The sequence below is a fragment of the Pleurodeles waltl genome, chromosome 8 (assembly GCF_031143425.1).
Source record: "Pleurodeles waltl isolate 20211129_DDA chromosome 8, aPleWal1.hap1.20221129, whole genome shotgun sequence".
NCBI classification, from domain to species: Eukaryota; Metazoa; Chordata; class Amphibia; order Caudata; family Salamandridae; genus Pleurodeles; species Pleurodeles waltl.
The window spans coordinates 1,147,994,232-1,148,013,618 of record NC_090447.1 but is presented as its reverse complement, the minus strand read 5'-3'; the positions used below and the strand labels follow the sequence as shown (position 1 = coordinate 1,148,013,618).

Below are 19,387 nucleotides of genomic sequence, written 5' to 3'. Positions count from 1 at the left end.
CTCTGCACCTGGCCGCCCCTGTGCTGCTGAGGGTGTACTTTTTGTGCTGACTTGTGTCCCCCCCCCCCCCCCATCCCCCCCCCACCCAGTGCCCTACAAAACCCCCCTGGTCTGCTCTCCGAAGTCGCGGGTACTTACCTGCTGGCAGACTGGAACCGTGGCACCCCCTTCTCCTTTGAAGCCTATGCGTTTTGGGCACCACTTTGACCTCTGCACCTGACCGGCCCTGAGCTGCTGGTGTGGTAACTTTGGGGTTGGCCTGAACCCCCAACGGTGGGCTACCTTGGACTCAACTTTGAACCCTGTAGGTGTTTTACTTACCTGCAAAACTAACCAATACTTACTTCCCCCAGAAACTGTTGAAAATTGCACTGTCTAGTTTTAAAATAACTTATTGCCATTTTTGCTAAAACTGTACATGAATATTGTGTTGTTTCAAAGTTCCTATGATACCTGAGTGAAATCCCTTTCATTTAAAGTATTACTTGTAAATCTTGAACCTGTGGTTCTTAAAATAAACTAAGAAAATATATTTTTCTATATAAAAACCTATTGTCCTGGAATTGTCTTTTGAGTGTGTGTGCCTCATTTATTGCCTGTGTGTGTACAACAAATGCTTAACACTACCCTCTGATAAGCCTACTGCTTGACCACACTACCACAAAATAGAGCATTAGAATGATCTCTTTTTGCCACTATCTTACCTCTAAGGGGAACCCTTGGACTCCGTGCATGCTATTTCTTACTTTGAATTAGTACATACAGAGCCAACTTCCTACAGTACTTCTTTGCATCAAGATGTGCTGCATTTTGGCCAAGAAGCAATCCCCTGAGGGCTTGAGTGCTCATTCCACCAGAGCAACTGCTGCTTCCACTGCGTTAGCACGCGAAGTTCCTGTCCTGAATATCTGCCAGGCAGCTACGTGAGCATCACTGCACACGTTTGCTAAACATTACTGCCTCGACAGTCGGGTCTGTTGGGACGGCTACTTTGGTCGTTCGGTCCTGCAGGACTTTCTAGTATGATCTTGGTTCGCAGCCCACCTCTGAGGATGGCATTGTTTGGGTATTTATTCTAAGGTAAGGAATCTGCAACAAGAAGTCTCTATCGGATGTACCAGTTACTTACCTTCGGTAACGAAATATCTAGTAGAGACATATTCTAGTTGCAGATTCCTTACCGACCCACCTGTCCTCCCCGCTTGCAAACTGATTTCTAGGGACAGGGATTCCCCCTTCAGGTCCTTAGCTCTTACGCACCAATGGCAGTGTTTTTAGCGGCTCTGTGCTTTGGTGTGGAAAGTTGTTAAAAGAAACTGACGTCACTGCGCTAGGTGGCTACGTACTACTCCTGAGATGATCACGCGACTACGACGCCAATGATGCCCGCAGAATCAACCAACGCCAGCTACCGACGTGCAAGGGTATTGCTTGGAGAAAATATCTCCGGATCCAGTCTGAAGCTGGGGGAAAATTCTAAGGTAAGGAATCTGCAACTAGGATATGTCTCTACCAGATATTACGTTACTGAAGGGAAGTAACTTGTACATTAAATCTTGTTATGGTCAGTACCAAGAGCACAAGACACTGCTGCATAATTTAAATAAGTGATAGGTGTATAACCAGATGGAGACCTATGCTTAGACATATGTATGTGGGGAGGTGTGAGCATGCCCGTGAACCTGCTACCCCTTCAAACTGGAATGCTGTAGCTCCAGCTAGTTGGCACCGCCAGCCAGTAAGGAGCTCATGTTCTTCGACCTGAACAGATGCCGATGATGTCTTTCAGGAAGGTGAAAGGAATAGCTTGCAGTCTAGGAGAGAGCTTAGACCTTCTGTCTGCTAAGGAAACCATGAATTGAGCCGCAGGCTGCTGCAGGAAATCCCTTTCCTGTATCCTTGAAATTGACCTACTCTCACAGGCTTTATACTTCACACATCCATCCACTCAATTTGTGGTTTGCCTACTGCAATGAAGACCCGATAGATGGTAGCAGCAGAACTGATAGTGAACGAGAGCATTGTGCATGATGTCCTGAAGAAGCAGGACAAAGTCACAAGTTATATCCATTGACAGAAGTCCACAGAGTGAAAGTAGCAGGAACTGACAGTAAATTATGTGCAGCAGCTACACCCCCACATAGTGCTTAGTTTGAAAACTAACAAGTATTTCTCTCCTCTTATCACCTCACTCACATTCTCCTCTTACTTAATTTTCCTCTTTCATCCCTCCCTATTGTTTTATGTTGTCTCTCCCTTTTCTGTTACTATTCTCTATCTTGTCTTGCAGCTCTTTTTTCAGTCTCTTTCCTCGGCCCCTTTCGTTTCCCTTCCCTTTCACTCTCATCCTCCCTCCTACCTTCTCTTCTTGACTCCCTTGAAGAGACAGACTATGCTAGACACTAACCACTCCCACAGATTAGGAGCTGGTCACTGGTATAACAAAAGTTAAACTTTTATGAATGCTGAAAGAGCTGAACTCTGCCTGTGAACCGGCTCAACACAATGTATGAATCAAGACAACTCTGTGTAAGGGCTCAGCTCTAGGTATACAGGGACTCCCAGTGCAAGAAATAAACTGTCTACAAAGAAACTCAACCTTATATCTGGAGGAGCTCAGCTCCATCCTTGCTCAAACTCTGCTATATCTGTGCAGAGGTTTCAAACTATGTATGCAGAAACTCAACTTTATTGTTATGCCCAGAGCTGCCACCTTTGGGCTTGAGAAACCAGGATCAAGTCTCAGCTCCGGCTCAACATCCCCTGACTCTGGGAAAGTCCCTTAATATGCCAATGCCTACAAAACAAATGTGACCTGGTATAATGTCACTGGTGCTCCTTTAAAGCACCCAATTACCTTCCAGTCCAGTTTGTGGTATATAAAACTGTGGAAAAATCTGTGAATGTGCGCCACTCTTCAATAGAACAGGGTCTGGTTATGGTGGATACCTACTTTCTTTGCATGTGCAGGAACTAATTTTATTTAGGCAGGAACATACCTATGTCTTCTAGGTATTCTCGCAAATCTCTAGAAGTGCAACCAAATTTCTTTTGCATTCCTGGAGGCAGCAAAAAGGAAGTGGTATATGGAGAGCGTGACTACAATGACAGAGTAGCATGAAAGTATAAACACTGCTGAAGCCCAGGTGACTGCCTGTAAATGATGTGGTAAAAGTAAAAATACACTTTGGTAAATTTGTAGGAAAAAGTTGACCTGGGCAGAAAAGCCAAAGGCAAAGAACTAAAATGAACAAAGGAGGCTCCATGTGCCACCCGCATTTAGGCAGGGGCCAGTGGGAGGGGGTGGCCAATGGCAGTTCTTACTATCGTATGTTCAGATTCAAACTTTCAGCCGGAGCCAGAGATCGGGCAGCAAAGTCTGTGAAAATGGTAGCCCTATAAGATCAGATGAATTTGGGATTTGGCTCCAATTATTACCCCATAGAAGAGTAGTGGATCAGCGGTCTGCAGTCAGCTGCAGTTTGGGTGCTAGAGTAACTATATTTTGGCTGCCAATCAGTGCTTCTTTAACAGTGCCTAGGGGGGATTTAGGAGATGATCTAGCACCAGGGGACCAAGATATGGCCAGTTACTGAGGTACATCTTCTAAGGGTACCAGGGGTATCCAATTTTGGGCTGCTCTGGAATGGTTTAGGGTCCAACTTACGGATTGACGCAAGGGGGCTTCCCTTGTATTAGAAAAGTGAATTAGTTCACCTTTTTGAGTAATAAATAGGGGTCATAGTGGTAATATGGGGGGTAAAAAATTCTTTATTTTGGGATGGAGCTTGAAGTGCCAGCCCAATGGGTAGCCATGAGTTTGAGAATTTCAGACAGAAAATTTTATTTCTAGTCTTGTATTGAAATTGATGTTCAATATACATGATATAAATATTTTGAAGTGTTTCAATATCAAGAAATTTTATTTATGTATTTTTAGTAAAAGAAATATGTCCCGAAAATGTTTAATTCTCAAAACCAATTATTGTGCCCTCATGCTACTGAATTGCTTTAAAGGGGAATAGTGTTGGTTTAGTATATTAACCCAGATGTGATTCTTGCTTAACCTTGGAGAGCCTCTCACTTGTGCTAATGTGAACTGTTGTATCTGGAACCAAGCTTTAGCATTAAGAAACCCTCTTCAGGCAAGAATTTAAAGAATGGGCAGTATCTGTACTGTGTCTCGGCAGAAGGCGCATTAACAGACAGAACTAATTTGCCAGATTGAAGTTAGCACAAGGTAGAAGAAGGCAGGGTGGGCACCGGCTGCTGCAGCAGAAAGTTTTGGTGGGCACAGTGCCAGGTGCTGTCCGTGCACAGTGCCATGTAGATCCACTTGTCAGTCCATTACATGTTCAGCTATGAAATGCCCAGGGCAAGAGGCACACATAGCATTCTTTGAGGTGGAGTGTGTGAGGCCAATCACTCAGCAGCCCTTGATAGGTTGCGGTGGAGTATGGCAAGCCATGTTTGTCCCTACTGAGGTGCACATGTTCCGCCATACCAAACTGAGCCAGACTTCAGTCATGAGGTAGAGAAGCACTGTGACGGGCTGCTGTCCCCTGCTGTCTTTGTACAGAGTGTTAGAGTAATTGCATGACTGCTAAAGTCACTATGAGACATGACATCAGTACTGCCTGGCAGACTCACAGGTAACATCGCTTGGGCCAAGGATGGCCTTCTTTCTGGGACAGAACGGGCAGCCAGGAGCATTTTGCACAGACTGCCCTAAGGACCATCTTTCAAAGGTCCCTCACTGCACTAATTGTGCTGTTTCCACCTACCATCAACCACCAAAACAAAGTAACTGCTGACCAGACCCTTATATCCCAATATCACTTTGCATGTTTTGACTTTTTTGCCAGTTCTTGGAATTTTTAGAAGCAAAAACACAAGCGTCTCAGAATGCAAGATGCAGTTGGTAAAAACAATTTTGGACTGCCTGATGGCTCCTGAATCACTCCAATGCTATTTAAAAAAAGAAAAACTTGTTCTCTCCTTTTATTGCATGTGTATAGCGCTTGCTCCACTTTCTCAACAGTAGTAAGCACTATATAAATTCAATTACATACAGTTAGGGCCACTAGAATTATGTGAAAGCGGAGGACCAATTCATGCAGCAGGGCTGAGTAAATCATACGGCAAGAAAAGGCAAGTTACATGGCTTAATGTGAAACACTATTACTGCGTTATTTTGTCATTTTTACACATTTAAGCACTGTCTGGGCATTAGTTGCACTTTGTAGACGGGTCTCCTCGATCGCGTCTTGCAGCTCCTCGGACTGGCGCCTTTCGCGCGCCTCACTCGGAAAAATCACGCGTTCCCATGGTGACATGGGAACGCCTTCAGACGCTTGGAACCCGGATTTCCGGGTTCCTCCATCAAAAGGAATGACGGACTGCAGAGAAAGGGAGGAGGAGTTTTCTCCAGGGACGCCGAAGACAGAGGAGACAGAAACGCTGCGCGCTGGCAAGGAGGAGAACGGACCGGAGGGGGTTCCAGTACCCCGCGGAGAGCATCCAAGAGAAAGCCGAGACTCGGAAGGGAGCACTTTCCGCCACGACCCTGGAGGGTCGTGGCTTACCAAGGTACGGTCCTTGTTACAAGGACATCGACAACACAGTTTTTTATTTAGAGCACAAGGGAGGGGAGACGGAGAAACGAGGGGAGGGACTGAGGAGGGCAGGGGAAAAAGGGATCACAGAGAATGGAAATAGACGGATGAGACCTTGGACAGAGCACTGAGAGAGATAATTGTCACGAGTACCTAGAACCTCTCACCCCTCACTACCGGGCCTATCTTTCTACACCTCCACCTCTATCTCAAGAGCCCCCTCCCTTCCTGCATGCCTAAACACTAAAACTACGCCAGAACCCCACAAACGATATACCCTTGTTTTGCTCCTGTGTTTTTTTTTTTCGGTACCAACTGGGAGGCCGCATGATCTGACGCCATCCAGACCTAAAAGAAGACAAAGAACAGAGACGTTTAAAACAAGGAAGAGTCAACCGGAATTGTTGCTACCAGACTTTTGTTACCACATTAACTTTTCATTACCTATAGTTTCATCTTCCTAAAGAATAATACATTTACACTCTACATACGGCCCAGAGTCATCTGTACCGCCGATACCCCACCACACACCTCAATAGTACCGGTATAGAACCCAAATAAGCAGATAGTTGACCAGTCAAGGTTTGCAAAGGGTCTTCCACTGTCGAGTAACACGTGTTGCTGCGCATTTAGTAACTTTTCAACCATTTGCGTTAGAAACAAATGTTATTTTTGTTAAATATCTACAGATTATGCAGCAGATAATGGATTATGTGGCGAATGCAGCAAATCTGTGGTTGTACAAAAATGCTGCAGCCACACAATCGCATAATTCTAGTAGCCCTGCATAAAATCTAATTTCTCATTTGTATCTTCTTTGCCTGGAAGGACTTAGGTTAACAGTCAGGTTGGGAACAGGGTCAGGGCCGGACTGAGAACCCAAAGCAAATTTTGTCAGACTAGCCTCCACAGAGGACATAGTGAGCGAGCCTGACTGATAATGAGGCTCACTCACCCCCAATCCCCACATTTCCCCCCCCCCCCCACCCCCACCCCTGGATAATTTGAAAAAAAATGACAAAAATAGTGCATTCTACCACACATTTTTCATTATATATTCAATTGTCTTTCTTTAAAGCATAGTAAATGATGACCTTACAGAGCACCAAGATACAGCAGTTTTTATTGGGGCTCTTTGGAGATTCCCTCACCATCACCCTCTAACAGTGCCTCTCATCTCTCCATAGCCCCTCTCTCATATGTATTTATTTGTTTAATAGTGCGCCTCTTACTAGCGTAGGGTGTTGGAGCACTTTACATCACACGCACATACAGAGACAATGAATCATTTGTGCTTAAATCATTGTATAGGAAATGTTACAGAAGACAAATGGGACTACAAGGTGTACGATTCACATGTCACCCATAGTGGTAGGCATTTTTTAAGAGTGCTTGGTCTGGGAAGCAACTCAGAGTTCAGAACGTAACTCAGTAGTTAGGGTTAACTTTACTAATAATTTATTTCTACCTGAACAAACTCTTTTAAAAAATTTTTTTTAGCAAAATTAGAATAACCAAACACTGGGGAAAAAAAAGAAAAAGGATCTCTATGAGAAAAGCAGTATCCCACTAATTTATGCACATAAAATACTGTTATGTAATCTGCATAGAACACCTTTTTTTGCAGCAGGCACATTAACTTGCTGCACTACCTTAAATAAGTCAAAACTGACAGACAAAACTCCGATCCTCTCTCCAGCAGGGATATTAATCACCAGAGTTATCTTGGCACTTTTATTGTTGCCTGAAAACTGCTGGGTATACAAGGAACTCTGCAGTGCTTTTAGAACTGCTGCACTGTACAAAATGGCCCCCCAGTAACAAAAGCGGCCCCCACCATTCCAGCCTCCAGTTTGCCCTATGTTCGGTACGGCCTGGTCCCGCCTTAGCTGGGATCGATTTTCAAGTGCAAATGCTGTCTCCTTAATCACAGTGATAATGGGCAATCATTGTCTCACCAAGGAATGCTAAAGCACATGCCATTCATAGTGAAAGCCCCACCATGGCGTCTGTGAACCAGTGTTTTATTATTACTGGTGACCTCCACCCCTCCTTTGAAGGCACTTTCTAGCCACAGGAAAAGGTAAACCTGTCTCTTGAAAAATGCAAAAAATGTTTTCTCAAAGTCACACTCCATCTTCCCAAGTAGTGCCCTGTCCAGGCTGAGACGAGCAGGGATGAAGCTACAGCCTTGACTGTGACCACTATGCAGGGAGGTGGGGAGGTAGGGTGTGAGGTGACTGAAACCCCTTTAGCCCAGTGTGCGTTGTGCACCTGCTGCTCTGTCACCATGTGATCCACCGACTTTGGGGATGTACAGGCATTCCTTATGGCTATGCCTTTGGATTGACTCCCCCTTCTTTTGGCAAAAAGGCTGAATCTGCCCTTGGACGCTTTAAGGAGAGCAGAACCCATAGTGAGCTCCTTGGGTATTTTAACCTCTGCCAGACAATTTCCTCATCATTTTTTACCCTTGTGCAGCTACTAGCCACTGTTGGCGCATAGACATGCCAGGCTTGTCCACCTCCTCAAGAGCCCACCAGTCCCTTCTTAGCCGAAGCTCAAGGAGACATTGCACAGGTCACTGTTCTTTCCAGTCTCCTTCCCTGCAGCATCAGCCACCAAGCTGCTTTAGGTTACCCTTAGCAGTGCATAACCATCCCGGTGGGGAAGGGGGGCGCAGGATTAAACTTTTTCCTCCAAGGGATGGCAGTCTATCATGTCCAACAGATGGGCTCTCCAGATTGTGCAATTTGGCTATGCCCTTCTGTGTTCCTTTGTGACACGCTGCAGCTTCCACCAACATGAGATCTGCTTTCAGGAGAGCACCTATCCATCTCAAGGGGGCTAAGAGGTGCGACACCAGCAGTCCAAAAGGGCAATTGAGATGGTCCTGGATTCTGAAATAGGGTCAGGATTTTGCTATTGCTATTTCTTTGTATCAGAGAAAGATGGAGGACTTCATCCTAGTTTCGATCTTAACCCTCTAAATGGCCTCCTTAGGAATGTTGAATTAAAAGTGCTCATACTGGCCAGGTTCTGTCTGCACTGGATCCAGGTGACTGGATGGTAACCATCAACTTGCAGGACTCGTACATTCATGTGCCAGTCTTGCAGTGCCACAGGTATTATCTGAGTTCAGGGTTTGCCAGGAGCATTTTCATTGTGCTGTTCACCTCTTTGACCTTACTGATGTCCCACTAGTGTTCACAAAAGTAGTAGCAGTGGATGCTGCATATCGTTGGAGGTTGGCAGTACTAGTTTTCCCACTTCAATGACTCACTGTTTAAAGGTGGGCAGAGTCATTTCTACACCACCCCAGATAACGACAAACATTTTCACATTGCTGGCATTCGCAATTATAGAACTAAATTCACTCTGACTCCTTCGCAAAGACTTCCCTTTTTTATGAGCTGTTGTGTGGTTACTGCATTTCAGGGCATTCCCTTTGCTGCAACGAGTCCAGTACATTAGAGTTATGATCCTGATGTTTTGGCCTTAGTCCTGGACCTCAGTGAGAGAAACTTTGAGGCTTCTTATGCTGTTGACCTCATGCGTCCTGCTTGTTATTCACACTTCAGTGGATCTCTGTGGGTCCGGCACCCAGGAAGCCTGTTGGATGTCAACCAGATTTAGGGGGAGATTATGCAAGGTCTGTAGTGGTAGCTGCTTGAGTGTAACCAGCAGCAGATCCCTCTCCCTTTCCCATCCAAGAGGTAATGGAGATGATGGATGTTAAGGATGTCCTCTAGGAGAGGTGGAGATCAGAGGGGTCTGGTCTTCAGCAGAAACCTGGCTCCCCATCAGTCTGATGGAGTTGTGGGGTATTCACCTGGCTTTGATCCCTTCCTGCTGTCCATCAAGAGAAGGCTGGTGAAGGTTCTTACTACTGCTGTGTTGTGCTGCAACAGGCAAGGCGAAGTGGGGTCCTGGGTCTTGTGGCTAGAGGCTCTGCCCATTTGGAGTTGGCTGGAGTATCTGGGGAGCTTCCTGATCTTAAGCCAGCTGGCAGGATCTTTTAAACATCAGGGTGAATGAGCTCAGCTAGCAGCATTTGATGGATCATGAATGGCGGTTGCACCCCAAGGTGGCAGAGGACATCTTCCAATAGTGGAGAGAGCCCTAACTGGACTTTATCTCCTTTGTTGAATGTGCAATCTCAAAACATTTACACATTGGTGTTCCCAATAAAGCTCACTTTAGGACAGTGGTTTTCAAACGTTTTAATGCTGCATCCCCGCCCAAAGGGAGGGGGGGGGGAATAATCTCCCCCCCCTTCAGAATTTTCCATAATTATTATATTAAGTCTGCAATGTTTAAATGTGTCTAGACTTATTTGAATATTGCAGTTAAGTTCTGTTAACTTTTAAAAAATGCAATAAATGTTTTTTTCTGCTTTAAACATAGCACTGTTATTTGCATAATGCTTCTTTTGGCCAGAGGCATACCACCACCATCTCTGGATCTCTTGCCCCCCCTCCCCTCAGGGGGGCTCATTCCCAGTTTGAAGACTCCTGCTCTAGGAGTTTCATTCTGGCTAGAGTGGAGAACGGGACACCTGTATGCCTTTCTGTCCAAAAATCCATTTAGTCCAGGTGCTGAATCATATTTGTGTCCTAGTGTGAACTCCACAACACAGATCCCTCAGCAAAGCAAACTGTTGAGTGTTTTATGATCTGTGGTCCAGCAAGGTCTTGCAGTGGACTCTCGTAAAGGGTTTTTATTAGTCCTTTTGACCTTTTTTGCATTTGCCATACCAGCCATCCTTTTTTTAAATCACCTGTTGCAGAGTGGTTTATTAAAGGTTTGATATGCATGTTCCCTCCCAAGCTGTTTGTGATGCCACAGTGGGATCTTAATATGGTCCTGACATTACTCCTTTTCATCCTCTTCTAGCCAATGCGCATCCGCTCGTTGCGTCTTCTGACTCTCAAAACTATCTTCCTCACTTCAGCCCTTCATGTGACTTAGTGTGACTTAGTTCAATATTTCAGTTCAGCCACCCTTCACCCACCTTTTTCTCCAAACAAACTGGTGGTGAGAACCAGGGCGGGCTTTTTGCCAAATGTTCTGACTACTTTTCATTTTGAGCACTCCATAGCCCTCTCATTGTTCTTTGCCCCCACCTAAGACCACAAAAGAGAAGTAGAGGTTTCATCGGTTTGACCTCAAAAGCGCTTTCAGAAAAATCACACCAAAGACATCTGGGTGGACTAACAGCTTTTAGTGGCAGAAAAGGACTGTCAGGTTGGATAGGCCTCTTTATTAAGGTCTGCTACTGACTGGCCAAGATGCTGCCTCTGGAAGAGCTGAGGGTGCATTCCACAAGGGCCAAGTCTGCCACCATTGCGTTGGCATGTGGAATGCCTACTTCCTCGGCAGGCTGGTCCAACAAGAGCGGTATTTCACTGTTCAGCTCTGCAGGACTTCTTGGTCTGAGCCCACTTCACAGACCCTTCACCTTGGAGTAGGTACTACTTTGGTGTCAGTTCTAAAGAGGAGGATTCTGCAGTTAGAATTATTCACCAGCAAAAATATTTACTCACCTTTTGTAATGCACTTTCTAGTGGCTACTCGACCTGGAGATTCCTCAACATCCTCCTGCCTCCCCATTCTGTGGAGTGGGCTTGTTTTTACCAGCTAAAACTGTCCCAAATTAGACATCTGCACTATGGTACCTCCCAATTGTTCATGCTTTGTGTTCGAGGGCGCAGAAAGAGGCGAGCCAGAAACTGACATCAGTGCTCAGAGGTCATTCTTATATACAACCATACACTATAATTTTGGAGCAGAACATTAACACTGAGCTGAACATCACCACCTAGCGGCGTGCAGGAACACTGCTGTAAAATGTTCTGGACCCAGAGTGACACCTGACGAATATTCTAAAGTTGAGGAGTCTGCGTTATATAGAGCGTTCACCAGAAAGAGTGTTGCTGAAGGTAGGTAACTTATTTTACTACTCAAACACGTTGTGAAAGATTTGAAACTTGTGCAGTCACAGATTAAGGAACCAACTGTGTAACCTCCCTCCAAACTCTTTTCCTGCTCTATTCCTTTTATTTGACTCTTTGTAAACTTTGTAAACAATTAGAGAAAGCAACAGAAAAGCATGAGATCAAAGTGTAAATAGAAAATTAGAGAAATAGTAGTGCATATCTGATCTATGCAAAGAGGTAGGAGAGAAAGACCCAACTGAAACAGTCAGGCTTAACCAAGGAACCATCATCTTTCCCCAGAATGGAGATAGGAGAATATCAACAATCAAGATGATTTTCTTGCAGTGCTAGAGACCTCCACAAAGGAAGACCATATATTTAGGAGAATTTAGATCATAGACCCCCAGACGGTGACAATGAAAGATGTTTGCTGTATTTATTGACTTTTATTGTATTTTTAATGTACAAACAAAACCGGAGGCTTTGTGGAACAAAAAACAGAGCCCAGGAAGAAGAACCTGAGTGTCGGAACACTAAGTGCCTCTTATGCAAGAAATGGTCAGGTTTCCAGCTTCTAACATATATGTAAGCATCTCTGTTGCTGCCTAAGATACAGAGTCAGAAAATTCCAAAACTCTGTTGTTTGAACTAAAAACACCGCGCGCTATAAAAAATTTGACTTGCAGAGGGCTCTGAGCAGTTGAATGCAGGCTCTATTCAGGACCACTAGGAAGCCATCAGTGGATTAAGAAAATATATCTTTCCTTGCTTCGCTTGCACATGACGGAGAACCTTGAATCTGATTTGTTCCCGGATGGGAGCAATTGGATCCGAGCCAACACTTGGGATGAAGGTGCATGACTCGGTGATCAAACTAGGGCTGTATTCTGCAGAAGTTATAGGCGATTTAGCAGGGTTTTAGCCAGTATCCAGTGAAAACCATCACGTTATTTCAGCCTCTTGAGTCTCATGGCTCCTACCTCAATACAGTGATTTTCTGGTAGGAGCGGTGTGTGCAGAACATCATTCTTTTGTTGGATTGAACATTCCTGCGGGTAGTTGGTATGTATGGTATTTTGGTTCTGAAAGCCAAATCCTTACTGTGGATGAGCCTTTATTGTGAATTATTACGACCAGTTTAGGAGCAGAGGCGTGGGAATTAGGCTAGATGTCTGTTTTCTAGTGGAATTAAGCCTCCAGAAAATTTAAATTGCTCTAGCTACCAGTAGGTTTCAAAAATGTGCAGTCCGGTGTCCAATCTCGTTCATGCACTATTTGAGCTTACAGCTACAGCTTGGTTTGAAACACCACTGCAAAACACTATCCTTGTGCCAGTTGCACAGAGCCACAAATTAGCAGTTAGCTTGGCGAGATTATTTTCACTTATATTAAATAACAGAGGGACACGTGGTGAGCTGTAGGGTAGCCCCCATGAATCACAAAAGCCTTTTCACAAGTGTTGAAGGGCAGTCAAATGGTCTAGCGTTTGCCCAGATATGGGTCCCTTGCACACTGTGCCACTGGAACCAAGCTACCCCCGAATGAAGAGCCCCAATTGTGGCGAAACCGCTCTTGGATTTCTTGTGCTCTGGATCAGAAAGAACCAGGCTTGGCATTTAGGGCTGGACTATTCCAGTTGCAGCAGGGTCAAGACTGGTTTACATATGGCTGGCTCTAATCTCTGGAGGCTTGGTCGGCAAAAGAACAATAGGTTGGATTGCTACCCCAAGCAATTTCCAGTGGTTAGGTGGCATCCTGCCATCACCTTTTGTGTACTAGATGGGCAATTACTGATAAGGAGGGTTAAGACTAGTAAAACAGAATTAGACATTGAATTGTCTGGCAGTGCTAACCACCTCTATGTAACAAGCCAGTGTTAAACAAAACCGTTTAATAAAGTATACATAGGTAGTGTTCAATGGTCCTTTTTTGACAATTGGAGATGTTCTGTTTATGTAAGTTGCTACATAGAATAATCAAAAATTACATACTGAAAAAATGTATCACTTGCATATAATGATTTTACATGATTTAATGTTTTGAAATAATTTAGTTGAATGTTAATGTAATTTTATATGTAATGGCATTGTTTTTGTTTTTTCAGCAATCTTTTGAACAATTCAGCCTTTCATGAATCCTTGTTAGCATGCTCGATTGAAGTAGTGATGGCAACGTATGGAAGTAAGTTCAATTCTAGTATCAAACTCTTAACTTCTGTAAAACATTTCTATGGAAGGAGTAGATGCCTACATTGCTACATAGGGAAATAGTTTACGATCCTGAATACGAAGAGGGCAAAAGTTAAATGGTTTGAAGAGGAGGTAACCAATTTTAATATTTTGATTTACTTTTTTAAAAGGAGAATTTAGATACACTATGCAGCCTTCATAGTGGCTACTTACTAGTACATTGTAAGTGCCAGACATCAATGAAAGGTCCATAACTATATAGAATAAATATCCTATGCGCTTTCCACATTCTTTCTTTAGTAGATTGGTCCAGTGCAAGCAGGTAATCTCTTAAGGGTTGCCAGATAATTTTTGGCTTGTAGGTGGGCAGTTGTAGAAGGCCTTACAGTTCACTGTTAGTATTATAGTACATCAAGCTCTTTATCCATGCTGCTGTCGTAGGTGGGTTTTTGCTCTTCCAGTGTATTGCCATCTCCCTTTTGGCCAAAAGTAATGCAATGGCAACATAGCGACACAAGGATTTTGGCACATCACGTACATAGCCCAGGAGTGCTAGCAAAGGGATAGGTTCAAGTGTGGTATGTGTCATCAGGTCAAATCTGTCAAATACCTTGCTCCAGTAGAATGCAACAGTAGGGTCTGTGCCGGCTAGATTCACCAGCATGGTATACGCTCTGCGCAAAATTTATAATGTATAATTTTATGCCAGTGGTTAACGGAGATAAGTCACGTCTGTGTGTAGGAGGCAGTCCAAACCTTGTCGGTCAATTGCTGTCCCAAGTCATTTTCCCATGTAACTTTGAATCTTGTGTCTCGAGTTGGTAGAAGAGCCAAGCAGTTGTGGCATAGTTTGGAGACTAGTCCACCTCAGTCAGTGTTTGCCAACATCAGCGGTGTGAATATGTCAAGTGCCGAGGGTATGGCTGGATCTGGGATTGAGGAGCGCCCTGCAGCTGCCCGAGCTCAAAATGATCCACATGGGTTGCATCGTGAAATTGTGCACCCTCCAAACGGGAGAACACATGCTCATCAAGGAAAAGGTCTCAAAGTGTACAATGCAGGTGTCATCAATGTGCGCTGAACCAATTGCTCACAGGTGATGGGAAGCCTAGGGTTATCAGCCAGAGGGATTGCAGGAGAATACAGCGTCTGCCCACCCAGCATTCAAATTAGTCTTCTCCAGGCCCAACTGGTCACGGACAATGGCTGTATGTCCTTCGGGTCCAGTTGCGAAGCCTGCCAGCACTAAGCTGTCAGTGGTGTTGGGGCTACAAAGTCTACTTCAGGTTTTAAATATGGTGTGCGAGCATCTGCATGATACCAGTGGTGTGCATAGTGACACTGCGCCACCAAATATTATAAGTAGAAATTAAGAACACCAAAGCCTCCACGTTCATATGGGAGTACCAGAGTGTCCCACCCAATCCGATGCTGCCTGCCCGCCCAAACAGACCACATAGTATGCTCTGCAAGTTCGAATAACTGAACTGGGGATGGGGATATTTAGATAGTTATAAAAATTGTGGAAGCACCACAATTTTTTAAATGGTGATACGTCCCGCCATGTATAGCAGGAGACTGATCTAGCGTTCCACCTGGGAGCTCAGTTAATCGACCGCTGGGCAATAGTTCAAGTGTATAACTTACTTCTTGTCTCGATGTACATGAATGCCTAAATATCATACTGAGTCATTGCACCACGCCAGGGGGAAGTCACAGCTCACCCCGGTATTTGTGTCAGTTAGCGGGAATAGTTCTGACTTACTACAGTTTATGTGAAGGCCGAACAGGGCCTCATATTGAACAGTTTTGAGGAGAATTTGTGTCAAGTTTTCAGCCGGATGTTCACAAAAAAGAAATCTATCATCGGCATAGAGAGCTACAAGAAGCAGGCCTAGCTTAAATTGCAAGCCCCTGTGCAGGTGTTTATCCTACAAGTGATGTACAAGTGGGTCTATCACTATTATAAACAGCAACAGTGAAAGGGGACAGCCCTGCCACATCCCCTGGTGATTTCGAAAGGGCTCCATTGACTCTTATTCGAGCTGATATCAGGAAGTAAAAGAGGGAGGAAAAGTTAACTGCAAAGCCCATTTTGTTGAGTGTGGCCCTTAGAAATGGCCATTCCAAAGATTTGAAGGCCTTCTCTGTATCTAAGAGGGCAACTGTGGCAGGGACTGTGAGGGATATTCTATTGAGTACTGCAAAGACTGTATGTAGGTTCAGAGACGTGGAGTGGTGTGAGACAAAGCCCGACTGGACTGGGGACATGACATGTTCCATCAGTAGTGCAATTCGGGTTGCCAGCATCTTGGCCAATACTTTATTGTCAGAGTTCAATAGCGAAAGTGGCTGGTACAATCCGCATAGATGAGGATCTTTGCCCAGTTTCAGAAGTAGGGTGATTACTGAATCTTGCAGTGTAGGAAGAAGCACAGCCCTCTTGAAAGCCTCTGAGTATATGTCAAGGAGGTGTGGTGCTAGGATGTGTTTGTAAGCCTTGTAAAAGGTGCCTGTGTAACAATCCAGGCAGGGGCTTTAGAGCCATTCACAGAGTCATTCGCTAGGACGATCTCTTCAGTGGTAAAAGATTCACTAAGAAACTGCTGAAGTGCAGTAGCAAGCTAGTCTATGGCTATCTCTGTGAGATAGTCCACCCTTTCAGAGCCATCGTCACTTAATTGAGAAGAATAGGGACTTGTATAACAGTCAAGCAATTCAGTTTGTATTCCCATTGTATCTGTGACTTTGGTGCCGTCTGGCCGCTGTAGCTCTGATATATAGGATGCTCCACTCTGTGGCTGCATGAGCCTAGCCAGTGTGCATCACGGTCTCTCCCCCATAGTAGCGATCTCTTGCACACTTTCCTACGTAGTGGGCCTCCCGGTCCATAGCCTCCTAAAACTCAGCCAGCAGTATTGCACATTGAAGTAAATGGGCCTCAGTGGTCTATTGGGCACTGGCACGATCAAGTTACTCCAGCCCTGCTGCAATACGGGTCAAGTTTCTGCATAGGTCCTGTAGCACCCCGGCATGTTTAGATATGCATATGTCCCTAGTGTAAGCTTTGAAAGCCTCCCACAGCGGACCCCATGATTGAACTGAATCCTTGTTGGGTTCAGAATACTCAACAATGGCTGCATGGAGTTTAGTACAAAAAAGTTTGTCCTGAAATGCCATATTAGGAATTTGCCATTGATGTTCAAGGTCTCCCTTCAGAGGAATTTGCAATGCGTCACTATTGGTGAGTGATCAGTGTGTGTCCGGGGGAAGTAGGCAATCGAGCTAAGCCACGGTGTGAGTGTGGCTAAAAATAATTAGTCTACACGCTCAGGTGTCATGGGGCGCCAAGTGAAATGTGTAAGCAAAAGTAGTGGGAGGTCACAGGTGCCAGGGGTCTCGGAGTGTGAATGTGTCACATGTCCCTCAATATCTGTAGTGAGCGAGGTTTCACCATTGGAGTCTGTGCCATGGTGTCTAACGCCAGGTCGAGGAGCATATTAAAATTACCCCTTTAGGATGTGGTTTGTGTAAATGCGGTCAATCAAGGTCTGGAGTCTTTAAAAGAATTCCGGATTGTCTGTGTTCTAGGCAAAGATGTTGACCTGCTGTAGGAAGTTGGCTCTGTATATACTATCTCAAAGTGAGAGAGAGTGTGCACAGAGTCCAAGGGTTCCCCTTAGAAGTAAGATAGTGGCAAAATGAGATAATTCTAATGCTCTCTTTTGTGTAAGTGTGGTCGAGCAGTAGGCTTATCAGAGGGTAGTGTTAAGCATTTGTTGTACACATACAGGCAATAAATGAGGAACACACACTCAAATACTTTACTCCAGACCAATAGTTTTTAAATAGAAAAATATATTTTCTTAATTTATTTTTAGAACCACAAGTTCAAGATTTGAAGTAAATACATAAAATGCAAGGTACTCCACACAGGTAAGTTAGGAACCTTGAATTAGGGCAATAACATATACAGTTTTTGTTAAAATTGCAATAAGCTATTTTAAAAGTAGACACTGCAAAAATCAACAGTTCCTGGGGGAGGCAAGTATTGGTTAGATTGTGAGGTAAGTAAGACACTTACAAGTCTCAGTTCCTGGGCATATGCAGCCCACCTTTGGGGGTTCAAGCAAACCCCAAAGTTACCACACCAGCAGCTCAGGGCCGGTCAGGTGCAGAGGTCAAAGAGGTGCCCAAAACACATAGGTGCCTTCCAGTCTGCCAGCAGGTAAGTACCCGTGTCCTCGGGGGGGCAGACCAGGTGGGTTTTGTAGAGCACTGGGGAACACAAGTATGCACACAAAACACACACTCAGCGGCACAGGGGCGGCCGGGTGCAGTGTGCAAAGCAGGCGTTGGGTTTTGTATTGGATTCAATGGCGGGACCGGGGGTCACTCTAGCAGTGCAAGCAGGGCACAGGGGGGCTTCTCGGGCCAGCCACCACCTGGGCTAGGCAGAGGGTTGCCTGGGGGTCACTCCTGCACTGAGGTTCGGTTCCTTTTGGTCCTGGGGGCTGCGGATGCAGTGCTTGGTCCAGGCATCGGGTCCCTTGTTACAAGCAGTCAAGGTCAGGGGGAGCCTCTGGATTCTCTCTGCAAGCGTCGCTGTGGGGGCCCAGGGGTGTTGTTTCGGGCTACTCACGGGGTTGCAGTCGCTGGGGAGTCCTCCCTGTGGTGTTAGTTCTCTGGATCTCGAGCCGGGGGCGTCTGGTGCAGAGGGTGAAGTCTCACACTTCCGGCGGGAAGAGTGAAGTTCTTTAAAGTTGCAAGAAAGTTGCAAAGTTGTTGTTGAAGTTGAGCAGAGCCACTGCTCACGGGAGTTTCTTGGTCCTTTGGTTCAGGGCAGTCCTCTGAGGCTTCAGAGGTCGCTGGTCCCTGTCGGATGCGTAGCTGGTTGCAGGTTTTTGAGTCCGGAGACAGGCTGGTAGGGCTGGGGCCAAAGCAGTTGTCGTCCTCCTTCTTCTCTGCAGGGCTTACAGGTCAGCAGTCCTTCTTCTTGTTTCAGGTTGCAGGAATCTGATTTACTGGGTTCTGGGGTGCCCCTAAATACCAAATTTAGGGGTGTGTTTAGGTCTGGGAGGGCAGTAGCCAATGGCTACTGTCCTGGAGGGTGGCTACATCCTCCTTGTGCCTCCTCCCTAAGGGGAGGGGGGCACATCCCTAATCCTATTGGGGGAATCCTCCAAACTTAAGATGGAGGATTTCTAAAGGCGGGGGTCACCTCAGCTTAGGGAACCTTAGGGGCTGTCCTGACTGGTGGGTGACTTCTCCTTGTTTTCCTCATTATCTCCTCCAGCCTTGCCGCCAAAGGTGGCTGCAGTGGCCGGAGGGGTGGGCATCTCCACTAGCTGGGATGCCCTGTGGCGCTGTAACAAAAGGGGATGATGAGCCTCTGAGGCTCACCGCCAGGTGTTACAGTTCCTGCAGGGAGAGGTGAGAAGCACCTCCACCCAATACAGGCTTTGTTCCTGGCCACAGAGTGACAAAGGCACTCTCCCCATGTGGCCAGCAACTCGTCTGGTTGTGGGATGCGTATTTCCACATACCCATCCAGCCAGCTCACAGAAAATACCTCAGATTTGTGATACAAGGAAAACATTACCAATTCAAAGTGTTACCTTTTGGCATAACAACAGCTCCAAGG

At 45.5% G+C, this 19,387-nt stretch overlaps 1 protein-coding gene across 3 annotated transcripts in view; it reads left to right on the top strand.

Annotated features, from left to right (window-relative positions):
* Positions 1-19,387, top strand: part of RB1 (RB transcriptional corepressor 1) — a 776,914-nt gene that overhangs the window by 295,806 nt on the left and 461,721 nt on the right. For all 3 annotated transcript variants that reach the window (XM_069205380.1, XM_069205381.1, XM_069205379.1), the window contains one exon: positions 13,659-13,735. In XM_069205380.1, coding sequence (XP_069061481.1) covers positions 13,659-13,735 — 77 coding nt within the window. The remainder of the gene's footprint in view (positions 1-13,658; positions 13,736-19,387) is intronic.